This window comes from Herpailurus yagouaroundi, unplaced genomic scaffold, assembly GCF_014898765.1.
Source record: "Herpailurus yagouaroundi ecotype Mexico unplaced genomic scaffold, PumYag 140, whole genome shotgun sequence".
In the NCBI taxonomy this organism is placed as follows: Eukaryota; Metazoa; Chordata; class Mammalia; order Carnivora; family Felidae; genus Herpailurus; species Herpailurus yagouaroundi.
This window is the reverse complement of record NW_024412395.1, coordinates 24,558,092-24,572,018: the sequence shown is the minus strand read 5'-3', so window position 1 is coordinate 24,572,018 and position 13,927 is coordinate 24,558,092. Positions and strand designations below refer to the sequence as shown.

General features: G+C 34.6%; 1 protein-coding gene across 4 annotated transcripts in view; it reads left to right on the top strand.

Moving 5' to 3' along the window:
* The window catches only part of LRP1B (LDL receptor related protein 1B), a 1,898,953-nt gene that overhangs the window by 950,797 nt on the left and 934,229 nt on the right, over nt 1–13,927 (top strand). For all 4 annotated transcript variants that reach the window (XM_040474969.1, XM_040474970.1, XM_040474968.1 and 1 more), the window contains exon 7: nt 2,055–2,217. In XM_040474969.1, the coding sequence (XP_040330903.1) occupies nt 2,055–2,217 (163 nt within the window). The remainder of the gene's footprint in view (nt 1–2,054; nt 2,218–13,927) is intronic.

The window sequence follows — 13,927 nt, the reverse complement described above, 5'->3', positions numbered from 1 at the left end:
TTCAAATATAAGAAAAGGAAACAAAGCCAATTCCCACAATAACTGAGTGTTTGGCTAATTATTAGGTTCTTTCCTGAGACCTTGTTGCCTCAAACTTGGATGGTTGTTAACAATACCTATTGTTTCAGTAGCAGAGGATATTTCTGTAATGATACAGACTTGAAAAAAAGGTGTGAATGCTGTCAAACAGCTCTTTTGTCCGAAATTTCACTTGCATAGACTACATCAACTACACAGTTGAATGGACTCTGATACATACTTTATCTGAACCGCAGGTATTTAAAATGGCATTTGAAACAGTGGGTTCTGTTCTCTAGTTGATATAATAATGTAAAAAGAATAAAAACAAACAAAGCATACATTTCCAGATTTCTGGAGACAGAAATATTTCAGCTTTTTAAAAATCCTCACTGCTGAACTGGTTGAGAAAGCTTCATGTAGTTTGTGGAAATTTAAATGGTTATATTTCCATAAAGACTGTGCAATTCAGGAATGAAACTGTAATCGATAGCTTGAAAATGTGTGTCCAATGAATTGCAATATCTGCTTTCTGCTTGTCCTTGTAAAGCATGATAGAAATTCCACAAAGTTGCTACTTTCCGTACCTTGCTTTGACAATATACCATTACGAGTGACAATAATGACACACGCATCTATATTAGTCTTTTTGTTGAAAGGGTATCATTCACTGAAACAGCATGTTACTAAGGAAGTATTTTGAAGCACAGAGCAAGAAGAATGTTTAGGTTCAGATTGCAGAAGGAAACTCTGCTTTGTCAATGAATCAGAGATCCATAGTAAGTTTGAACAAGAAGGTGTCAAAGTATAATTTCTAATAGATAAAAACATGACTGTCATGAAATTCAAGAATAAATATAAACCAGAAACTTATTTATGGAATTATTGAGGTAACCAGCACAGTAGTGCTGATCTAAGAGCATTAGTGGAATTGGATAATTACAAGCATTTTAAGGAAAAATAATGTATAAATAAAATTTGTCGGTAAGTATAAAAATGGTTAATGCCTCACAGGGCAGTACAACCATAACCTTTGAAGTTATCTTTTCTACAAGATAATTATTCACAAATTAACATGAAATTTCACAGTAAAACGGTCTGATCAAATGGAAAATATTCAAGTCAAACACAGACACATTCTCCTAGAGCTGCTCTATCCCTTGTAGCCACTAACTACCTACCTAAAATTTTAAATTTAAATTTGAGTGAATTAAAATGAAGTACAACACAGATTTAGTTTCCCTGTCACACTAGCCACATTTTAAGTGGTCACCGGACACATTTGGCTAATGGCTACTTTATTGGACAGCATGGATGTAGAATATTTCCGTCTTCACAGAAAGTACTATTGAATAACACTTCTGTGGAAAATTAATATTTGAGCAGGCCTGTTTTATAATGCATATGCATGCCACTGAAAAACATCACCACTCCTTTGGCTTAATTTCCAAGTTTTGAGTATTGTTTGTAAACAAAGAGATTTTACAGATCTATTTTTCCACCTCCTTTTTTTTAATGGAAGAGGATCTAAAAATATAAATTTACCTTAGATTCATAAAAAGTTTACTCCTCTTACTACTGAAGAGTTTAGCTGTGTCATTGAACCAATTTTCACGTTGGGTTGAGTGAACTATTGAGTATAAATAAGAAAACTGGGAGAAAATTTTATTGTAAATACTTACATTTTCGGATTTAGAAATCATTTGTCCATTTGTCTAGATCATTCTTAGTCCTTAAAGAGCAAGAAGAAAGGTATCAAAAGGTAGTCATTACTTTATAGAATAATTAAATCACCTATTTTGACCTAGCAAGAAATTAATTATCTGTGTAGTTTTGTTTTTTTGTTTTTTGATGTTGTTGGTTTTTTGTTTTTTGTGTTTTTTTTTTTTGTTTTTTGTTTTTTTTAAATCATGAAACCATCTATACTTTTGAAATGCTTTCTCTGATGGTTTGGGCAGACTTACATAGTCTTTGGCTTATGATACTAAATTTGCACGTGTAACACAATGATTTTGTTTTTAATGTGTGTTTTTCAGATGTGCAACAAATAGCGATTGACTGGCTTACCAGGAATCTCTATTTTGTGGACCATGTCAGTGACCGGATCTTTGTTTGTACTTACAACGGGTCTGTGTGTGTCACCCTGATTGACCTGGAGCTTCACAATCCTAAGTCAATAGCCGTAGATCCAATAGCGGGGTAAGAAGTTCTGTTTTATAATGTTTGATATGAAATAGTTTCCATTAAAATAAATAATGCATCCAAAAATTGTGTAATAGATCGGTCTCTGACAGGAGCTGTGGAATATAAGATTGCAGGCTCAAAGTATTTTTAAATGTTGATATTAACAACTGCATTGCAAGGAGAAAAGAAGGGCTATAATTTACCATGCAGAAGCTGGGTAATACCAGTTCCTTAACACATTTATATTGCTGGCCTAACCTGAGATACAAACAGCCCTCTTCACAATTGCTTTGGGGTCACCAGACAAGAGCCTCAGGATAGTTTTAGGTTAAAGAGAGGAGAACTTTAAGTTCCCTTAGCAGTAGACCTTGTAGTCAGCAAGCTTCAGAAACACCACTTGAAAGATGTGCTATTAGCAAACTTACGTTCGACACATTTGGTGTTTATAAAAGGTGTACGATGCATGTTCACGGGTACTACTAAAACATTAAAGTCATCTTTGTTAGTTGAAACCATCTTTTTCTTTCCCCTCCAACTACTGATATGTAAATACTATATAATTACGGAGTTACTGAATTCTTTATCAGAATTCATCTTCACTGGTTTTTTTGATTTTCTAATTTTGCAAGCCACTTTGTTGGTTAAAAGTATGTCTTATCTGACCTTCTTTTATCTAATAGGCTCATTAATCTTTTTAAATATTTCACAATTTGTCAAATATAGTCATAAATGTTTAAATTCCCATCAACTTTGTTCACATGATCAGAAAATCAATATAGAAATTATGCTTCAGTTCTACAAATGCTATGGTATTGTTGAGTGGGAGGGGCAAAAACTGTATAGAGTACTATAAATTCAGTTTTTTCACCAGTGCGTACTGGGCAAGGATACTCTCACATTACTGACATAGTGTATAATTTTAATCGGAGGAACTGTTGTTTTTTTCAGATGTAAGTTGTAGCAAAGATTTGAAAACTGAAATTTTATCTTGTTACTGGTTTAATCGTCCCCAAGCAGTTCAGGCTGAAATGTCTGATGGAATGTTTCCTAAACTGCCATAAGCCTCCATTCAATAAATGGGAAAATATTTACTGAAGAAACAGCTGTCATCCATATGTGGACTTTTGTCACTCTTTACTTAAAGTCTGATTGAATATTAAGATGCATCATCACAATGGTTCCGATTTTGACAAGAACAGCTTGCACGTAAGAACTTTGCTAGGAAGGCTGTGTAATATAATTCTTGAATGTAGCTCTATTTGTATTTGCAGCAGATGGTGACTTGACTCAATCTGACTGCAGTGATGCTTCAAAAGACATTAGTAAAAGAAGTTGTATTTAAACTGATTTGTTTGGGTTGTTGGATAAGGGTAGTAAGAAAGAATTGGAAATTTACAAATGTGGTAACAACATTCTTTCGGAATTATTTTGGAATTCTGTCTAGAAATATATTTGCTTGCATGTTTTTCCCTGGATTTGCTAACTGAATTTCAAACTAGCCTTTAGACAGTCTTATTTATCAAAAATGTTAAGAGGTGAAGCTACTGTCTTTCTCCCCTCATTCTACCATCTTATCTTCCTCCATTTTTAAAAACTAAGATCCAGAGACCCTTTTTAAATAAAACTGTCAATCTCGAATATAATACATGTGAGTACCATCTCTCTTTCAGAACAGCAACGTAGTTTATATTCTCAAGCTTCCTGTTTCTCTCTGTCATTACATGAAAGAACCATATTTTGTTACTTTTGTCAAAGGAATTAGGAATAGAAAACCCCCATATTGTTTGCACTTATTCTCTGCAGGATTCCTTGGGGCCTAGTAACTGTTTAAATGTAATTTTGTCATGTATCATTTATCACAATTGGTTCTTTGGAATTTTTCGTTTGAGTTTGCTCTGTGTCTCAAGCAGTTTTTCAATCATGAATTGCAGAAATCAGAGAAAGCAGAGCTCTGCTCTTTTATAAATATAAGCCTGTTTGGAGTATAACACTTTCAAATATATTCTACTTTTCTCTTATTAACAAAAATTTGGCTAGGATTAATACAATGCTATCTAGGAAAGGAACAGTAGGTTTTTCCCTTTAACTTTTACTTCTGGGCCTGCTCCAGCGTAATTTGAATAGGCAAAGCTGGAACAACTGTGCATGACCTACCAAAGGGGATATGTGCCACCAGTGAAATTTCTCCTACCTTTTCCTAAGTGTATGGACTGAGTGATTATCTTTGGCTCATTCTCTTGTAACTTCTGAAATCATTGGAATACATTAAAAGTCAAATCTGATTTTTAGAGCTTGACCTTAATAGCAGTAGAAATGGAGGGAGATTTGCCTTACTTCTTTCAAAGCTGCATTGAAAAAGAAATCTTTTACTTGGCTATACTTTTAACTCTCACTTCTAGTGATGGTAATGACATTGGAATTGAGAATTTGGGAAAAAATCTATTTGCGGGGATGTGTGGTACTGTGTATGAAACCCAAACATAGTAGAGTTATATGAGATGGATAACCTGAAGGACAGGAGAAATCTCCTTAGTCATGAGAAAAAGCAGGAATTGAATATTTCCTGAGTATACCATTTTTCTATGTAGGATGGACTTCTGACTTGTAGAGAATGAACGGCAGAGTGATATGTAGGATTTATGTGTGAATCCATGACCTCATGAGTGAAATGAATAAAAAGTATATCGTCTTTGTTCTCTATGAGAGCAGGCCAACTGCTAGGAGGAGAAAGTCTCAAAGTTGAGTACACACAGAAGTGATTCACAGTATTTGAATATTTAATACACTTTTTCCCATCACCTACCTGGATCCCCACTGCTGGCAAAACCAATCATAGATGAGACATTAGAGATAGAATCAAAGTTAGAGATAGATCAGGGAATAGGATGGGCTTATGAAATTCTAATCTAAGAATTTAGAATTCTGTATGAATGTGGGAAGCCAGCAAATAAGGTAGGTTTCCCTATGACCATGAAAGGGCTTTTGTAACAAGGGAATCCTTGGGGTAGATATCAGGTTTTTCAATTCTGTCAGGTGGCTCCCAGAGCCAGCCTAAGTTCCAAATTAGAGCGTGCACTCACTAGTCACTTTTGTATCGGACATAAGTAGAATTGTTGCAGACCTTTGGCTGTTAATCCCCTCATACTGCACTGTGGATAAATTAAATCTGTAGATTGTACTCCCACAACTAACCACTATCTATTAGTTTGGGGATTCAGATGGTTCAGAAGTTGCTATGGGTTTGAAAATTAGAAAGCACCTAAAAAACATGCCACTCTGTGCTCTTATTGTCCTCATGGAAGAATCAATGTGGATGAGTCATATACTCTTCTGCAATTCGTAAGTGCCCCTAATATTCTGAAATTTATATTCACATTTTGATAGGTTGCAAATTGTGAGTCCTAATTTTTTTGAGGAAGAACTACCCTCTACACATACCCACAAAAATGTTTCTTTAAAATGATATGAACTTAGTCTCCCTGAGAATCTTTTTGCATATTTCTCTTTATTAGAAGTAAATTCAGAGAATGGAGGTAATTCAATACCTTCAATAATCATTCTATTGAGTTTATGTTTCGACTTGCTTTAAAATTCCTTTTGGAGATCCTGAACTTAAAGTTTCTTTCTTCTTTTTTTTTAATGATTATTTATTTTGAGGAGAGTGTGAGCAAGCAGGGAAGGGAGAGAGAGAGAGACAGACAGACAGACAGACAGACAGACAGACACTCCCAAGCAGGCTACATGCTCTCAGTACAGAGGCCAACACAGAGCTCAAAACCACGAACCATGAGATCATGACGTGAGCCAAAACCAAGAGTCACATGCTTAACTGACCGAGCCACCCAAGTGCTCACTCTTGAATTTAAAGTTTCTTAATGTGTTTTCTTATCTTAGCAACAAATTCAAGTGAATATCCATTATATTAGCTGTATTTTAATTTTTTATCTGTTCATAGTCTAAATATCTATATGCTGATTTCCTATTTGCATCACTACTACCTTTTCGGAGTGACTCCAACACTCTTAGATAACATTTAGATTCATAGAGAATTATCTGAACAATAGGCATTTGTCTAAATTGGCCATTTTACAAGGTTTTTCAGGAGAGTTTATCATAGCCACTTTTCAATCCAAAGTTCCTTTCAGGAGTTGCTGATGTGATTAGGCAAGACAACATGGAAATGCAAGTTCATGTTTCCTGGTCTGAATTATTTTAAGTGAAGCTAGTTGTTCAAAGACTCACTCAGGGGTATAAATGCATATTAGCTGTTTTGTGTATGACTCAAATTATTCTCATTAATTCATTTTGTCTAGGGTCAAACTCTCCAAATTACTCTCCAAACCTTTCTGTAAGTGGAGGTTCACGTATGGCATTGCCTTTAATCACTGTCTCCTTCCAATACAATTTATATCGTGATTACCCTGGGAATACGGAAAAGTAATTTGGAGTGGTTTATGTTCATTACACCTTTTACTGGAAACTTAACCCAAATTGACTCAACTTTCACTGTGTTCTTAGCTCACATTATTCATAATAGTAACTCAGAATAATGCAAAACATTTTACGTTTCTATTTGCCCTCTTTGCTGTTCTTTCTCTCTCTTTTTACTCTATATGTTTTAAATGTTTGTTAAACTTACACCCAAATTACTGACTTCATAGTTCTGTTTCTAGTAATTATATTTAGTATCTTCCCAATCTTGCACCCACTCTCTATAAAAGAGATTTCTTTGAGTTATCACTCTGATAAATGCTGTCCACTCAAATAAAGGAATAGGAAAAAAAGCACAATTATGAAGGAATTTATTATTTCACTTTTAAATCTAAATATAGGATAGTCTCTGAGTTGATTATTTTAGTGGCTCAACAATACCATTCAGGATCTGGGTCCATTTACCTCATTGTGATATTATGGTTAGTGTATGGTTTTTAGCTTAATTCTCTTGCCATCATAAGATGAAGTTCTAGGGATCTTGTGTAGAAACATGGTACTCCACTCAAAAGAAGAAAAAACATTTTTTTGTTTTTGTTTTGTTTTTTTTTCCTTAGATGTTCATGTCTTCTTAGGCAGAAACGGGGTAGATGCCTTCCTGAATGGGACAAAAGCCACTTTTTTTTTTTTCACCATTGATATGTGAAAGAGTGAAATTAGGGCCAAGCAAAGATGGAAAAATAAATGGACTAAGAACCAACATTATCTACTACATCCCCTGTCATATAACAGTTCTCTCTTACGTGCAGTTCTTTGAATTTCTTTTCCCAGGCACTGAGGGGGTCTCTTTGTACTGACCTTAACTTGTTTGGAATATGGACAAATACTTTATTCCAATTCTTTAGTCCCTTTTCTAGGAGAACCCTCCCATTTCCTTTGAGCCAAGGCCATTCAAACTCATTTCAAGGAGTATTTTTCTTATCTCTTTTCAAGGCAAATGACATTTCTTTCCAGTAATATTTTATTTTTTATTTAAAAAAATTTTAATGTTTATTTATTTTTGACAGAGAGAGAGAGAGAGAGCGAGAGAGCGAGCGTGAGTGGGGGAGGAGCAGAGAGACAGAGGGAGACACAGAATCCGAGGCAGGCTCCAGGCTCTGAGCTGTCAGCACAGAGCCTGATGCGGGGCTTGAACTCACCAACCATGAGATCATGACCTGAGCCGAAGTTGGACGCTCTACTGACTGAGCCACCCAGGTGCCCCTCCAGTAATGTTTTATATGATACAAAGAAGAGATTGGGTTGGGAGTTCTCTGGGAGTTCTCTCCTAGTGTTCCTATTTTTATCTTTAAAGATATACTTTAAGAAACTGATGGGAGCTTATTCTATTCAGATTCTTCAATGGTTTTGCAATATGTGGATATTCTAAGCCTAATGCTACTGGGGTAGCATTAAATACATTATTGTTTCATTTATAAAGCAATTCTCAAGTGGCATGAAAGTTTTGTATTCTCTGCCATAGAATAGTTTGCACACTGGAAGAATCTATGCCATTTTTAGACAAGAATAATTTTATATTTCCAATTAATGTAAAATTATTTCTAATTGTTTCTTACATAGAATTGTATGAAAACAAGAAGTAGATATGAGCAAATGGTATTGCTTTTGAAAATATATGGACAGATTTCCTATTTCACTCAGTTATAATAAGGGCATGAAAGATAATGGTAGGATATATTTTCTTATGGAGCTTTGAGTATAACAGAATTATGCATTAAATATCAAATATTACAACCAAAAGATATAGTTATTATAGTTCACAAAAAAACACACATTCTAAACAACAAATTCTAAGCAGTAATTTATTTGAAGTTTATGAGATAAATAGTGGGTTAGGCACAAATATTATTTTCAAAAAACAAAACAAAACAGAAAATGTTGGTTTGTAAACACCACAAGGGAAAAGACAAAAATTAAAAACAATAAAATACATACTTGACACCATTCGCCTTTTAAGTTACCACTCTTTCATATATAACATAAATTCAGGATTTTATTGTAGGCCATATAATCATATTCAACTAAAAAAAAGAATCAGAAGTAAAAAAAAAAGTCAGCTTTTATGCTGGGTTATATTTTGTTCTGCTTGACTGCTGAGCCTTGAAGGGTATTGATCGAAAATTGATATTTTCCCTTGAGCCAGATTCACAGTGGTTTGACTAGGGAGAAATTGGCTTGGCTTTAGGGTCAAGTTGGATGTTTTATAGTGTCAAATAGTGTTTACTCAATATTTTTTTTTAATCATGAAAATGAAAAAGTCAAATGTTGAGGGTAGCTGGTCTTCTGTCAGTTTTACTGAGGTAATTGTCTCTGTAATCTCTTGTAAAAATTGTTTATGCGGGAGGCAGCGCACTGCCTGATTACGAGATATACTACAAATCTGTAGTCGGGGCACCCGGTTGGCTCTCAGTCTGTTAAGCACCTTACTTCAGCTCAGGTCATGATCAAATGATCCGTGAGTTAAAGCCCTGCGTCCGGCTCTGTGCTGACAGCTCAGAGCCTGGAGCCTGCTTCAAATTCTGTGTCTTCCTCTCTCTGCCCCTCCCCTGCTTGCATATGCGCTCTCTTGCTCGCTCTCTCTCTCTCAAAAATAATGAATAAACATTAATTTTTTTAAATATAAAAAAATAAATCTATAGTCATCAAAATAGTATGGTACTGACATTAAAATATACAAATAGTCCAGTGAGTGGAAAAGAATTGAAAGCCCAGAAATAAACCCAAACATATTTGGTCAACTAATATTTGACTCCAGAGCCAAAATACTCAATGGAAAAAAGACAATCTCTTTGTACATTGTGCTGAGATAATTGAATATTCACATGTAAAAGAAGGAAACTAGCCTTATATCTTCTACCACTCACAAAAATTAACTTGTAATGGGTCGAAGATTTAAATATAAGACATGAACCCATGAAACTCCTAGAACAAAACAGGAATAAAACTCTTTGACATGGGTGCTGGTAATTAATTAATTAATTTTCGAAAGTGACATCTAAAGCACAGGCAACTAAACAAATAAATAGATTAACAAACCAACCAGTGGGACTATATCAAAATAAAAAGCTTCTGAACACCAAAAAAAAAAAAAAAAAAAAAAAAAAAAATCAACAAAGTTAAAAGGCAACGTCTGGGATGGGAAAAAAATTTGCAAACTATGTACCCAATAAGAGATTAATTTCCAAAGTATATAAAGAACTCATACAACCCAGTAGCAAATAAAAAAAAAAAAAAAAAAAAAAAAAAAAAAAAAGACATCAACCCCATTAAAAAATGGGCTAAAGATACAAATAGACACTTTCCAAAGAAGATATATGAAGGCCAACAGGTACATGAAAAGATGCTTAGTATTATTAGTTTTTAGGAAAATGCAAATTAATAGCACAATGAGGGATCACCTTATGCCTGTTAAATGGCCATCATCAAAAAGACAAGAAATAATGCTGGTATAGATGTGGAGTAAAGGGAACCCTTGTGCATATAAATTGGATACAGGGAATGTAAATTGATACAGCCATGATGGAAGACAGTATGGAAGATACTAAAAATTAAAAATATAATTACCATATGATACAGTAATTCCATTTCCAAGAATATATCCAAAGAAAACAAAAACACTAACTCAAAAAGATACCTGCACCTCCATGTTCATAACAACATTATTTAGAAGAGCCATGACATAGAAAGATACTAAGTGTCTATCAATGTATCATTGCATTTTTATACAAAGAATTTGTGATACACACATGCATGCATGTGCTCACATGTGTACACACACACACACACACACACACACTGTAATATTTTTCAACCACTAAAGAAAAAAATGAGGAAACCCCATCATTTTTGACAATATAGAAAGACTTTGAAGGCATTATGCTAAGTGAAATAAGTCAGACCAAGAAAGACAGGTACTATATGAACTCATTTATATGTGACATGTAAACAAAAAGCAAAAAAAAAAAAAACAAACAAACAAACAAACAAAAAAAACAAAAAAAACCAGACTCTCAGAAAAGGAGATCAGATTTGTGATTACCAGTGGCAAAAGTTGGAAGATGGGAGAAAAGATACAAACTTCCAGTTATTAATAAGTACTGGGGATGTAATGTACAGCATGGTGAGAATAGCTAACACTGCTGTATGATACATAGGAAAATTATTAGGGGATTAAATCCTGTGAGTTCTCATCACAAGGAGAAATATTTTTCCTTTTATTTCTTTTTTTTTGTTGTTGTTATTGTATCTATATGAGAAGATAGGTAGATGTAAGCTGAATCCATTATACTATATGTAAATCAAACTATCATGCTGCATGATTTAAACTTTTACAAACATATATGCCAATAATTTCTCAGTAACACTGGAAAAAACATGGAATAAAAAACTTGTGTTTTGATAAACAACTGCTCATAAAATGTGCCTCTATATCATCTTAAACTAATTTAATGTTTTTTGAGAAAAGCAAAACAAATGATTTTTGTCATTGTTCTTCATAATGATTGAATATAGGTTATAGTAACATTATCAGCAACCAAACTATTAGTAAATCTCTATAATTACATTCTATATCTGGTTTAGTGTGGCATAAAATGAGATTAAAAAGCAACGTATAAAAAGAAAATAGTCCTACTTTCTGGAGGGTTTCAGTCTAAGTCTCATATTGAATTTATATTTGGGAGTCTCATTAATTTGAAGGTATAGCTAAATAATTGATTCATCCCATGAACTTAATGTGGAATGTGTCTAAAGTGTTTGGAATTCTCCAGTGATTTAAAAATCTCTGAATTGCTAAGATTTCTCATTTTTTAAGTGAAAACAAAGATATTGTTTTATTTTTTAAATGATTTATTATTATGAACTCGATTTGAGAAAGATATTTCAAGTGTATATAATTTTATTTATTAATTGAAATGACTGCATAAGACCAATGTAATTTTCACAGGATATACACTGAAGTTTGAAGGAATATCAATACAGTAATCTCATAACAACTGTATTAGGATAATGGTAGTCACTTTTATAAACCAAAATGATGACATCACACAATAAAATTATATTTCATACCCGTATGAATCTGATGAGTGTGTTAGAGGTTGGTAGGTATCTTCCTCCTTGTGGTTATTCTGAGATAAGGGTTCCTTCCATTTTGTGGCTATAGAATCTCATACGGCCTGTTCGCAACTAGTAGAAGGGGGAAAATGTTGAATATCTGTAGACAAGTTGGATGCAAGGGGATCAGGGAAATGTAGCATCAGGCAGTTTCTTGCCCATGACATCACCATACTATGGAAATGGGAATATGCATTTTGAATAAACATTTTGCCTTTTCTGTCCCAGTCTTCTCTTCTGGCTACCAAATATCTATATATGCCCTTCTTCTCATAGAATATACTACATGAGTTCAAAGTGGAGGACCTCCAGGTGATGTGCAGTACTCTCCATCACGTCCTTTTGTACTTCCTTGTATACAGCAAATTATGAACCAAAAGACAAGATATCTGTCCCGACTGTCCTCTCCGTACTCTATATAAATCAGTGGAACAGTGATAGAATAATAAAAACAAGAATCATCATCTAGAAAATAGAAGATTGGAGGCACACAGTAGTCATTGGCATAGAGAAATAATGAAATCCTACCAGGAAAGTAAAGGAAAGACCCTCTGTCCTGGTAGTTTAGAAATTCCCTGTCTAGATGGTACTTCTTTCTCTGTAACATCTCCCCTTGTTCATTGTTCTTTACCTGTGTTTCCCCAGGGAGACTCTTTCTAGTCTGTTGTGCTAAATACTACATCTGAAGTTGGCAATGGGGCATCCTCCCCCTGTGGACTCTATATATTTCACAGACTGTTTCTTGTTCCTTTCAAGTTGTTTTAAGGTTTGAAGAAACAAAGAATTTTGTAAGATAGGCTCATGGCTTTTGAAGTTATAAATTCCCTTGAAAATTAGTAGAATTTTGATTTCTTTGCTTCCCATTACTTCTATATACCAATATCCTCACTCAAAGTTATACTCTACAAATAATTATCAAACCCAAATTATTTCTTTGCACCTCACTCTCTTAGTTTTCTCTTTCAACATGTTTGTGGTCACTTCAAAGCCTGAAAACAACACGCCAGTGGGAAGCAAACACCTTTATCTAAAGGTGAACTCTTCTATTCAGTTGAGAAGTTAATTGGCTTTTGTTGTTCAAAGTAATTCCAGCAATTTTTCTTAGTATTCACATCCTAGAAACAACTGGATCTCCAAAGCTGGAAGACCTCAATTTTGGACTTGGTCTATTACCTTTCAGTTTTTGTTGTCAGTCAGCCAATTCTTACCTATACTCATTTTTCCCCATAATATCTTGCCAACAAAGGCATGTAGTAACTAACACAATTACTAATATTAGACTTTTAAACTTCTTCCCTTAAATACATAGGCTCAAAAAACACTTGTTTTTTCTTCCAATATATTTATCAAGATACTGCAAATGACATTTTTCATCAAGTATTTTTAACCTTTAATATTTTCAGTCCTGAACATTAGTTACCCTGATGCTGCTGCCTTAACCATGAGGCCAATGTTATGCATTAAAGAAAAAAAAAATAATGTTTATTTTTGAGAGAGAAGAGGGTCAGAGAGAGAGAGGGAGACACAAAACCTGAAACAGGCTCTAGGCTCCGAGTTGTCAGCACAGAGCCTGACTCAGGGCTTAAACTTACTAGCCATGAGATCATGACCTGAGCTGAAGTAGGACACTCAACTGACTGAGCCACCCAGGCGACCCATGGTTATCTGACAATGTTATTCATTTTTAAATGTTTATTTATTTATTGGGGGGGAGGGGCAGACCGAGAGGGAGAGAGAGCCTGATGGGGGACTCAATCTCATGAACCATAAAATCATGACATGAGCCAAAATCAAGAATTGGATGCTTAACTGACTGAGCCACCAGGCACCCCTTCAATGTAGTAATTTACAATCTTATTATATTTAATGTATTTTAAATTTTTATTAAGGTAGTTTTGTACTTGTGCTACCAACTTTTTTTTTTTTAATTTTTTTAACGTTTATTTATTTTTTTGAGACGGAGACAGAGCATGAACGGGGGAGGGGCAGAGAGAGAGGGAGACACAGAATCGGAAGCAGGCTCCAGGCTCTGAGCCATCAGCCCAGAGCCCGACGTCGGGCTCAAGCTCACGGACCGCAAGATCGTGACTGGAGCTGAAGTCGGACGCCCAACCGACTGAGC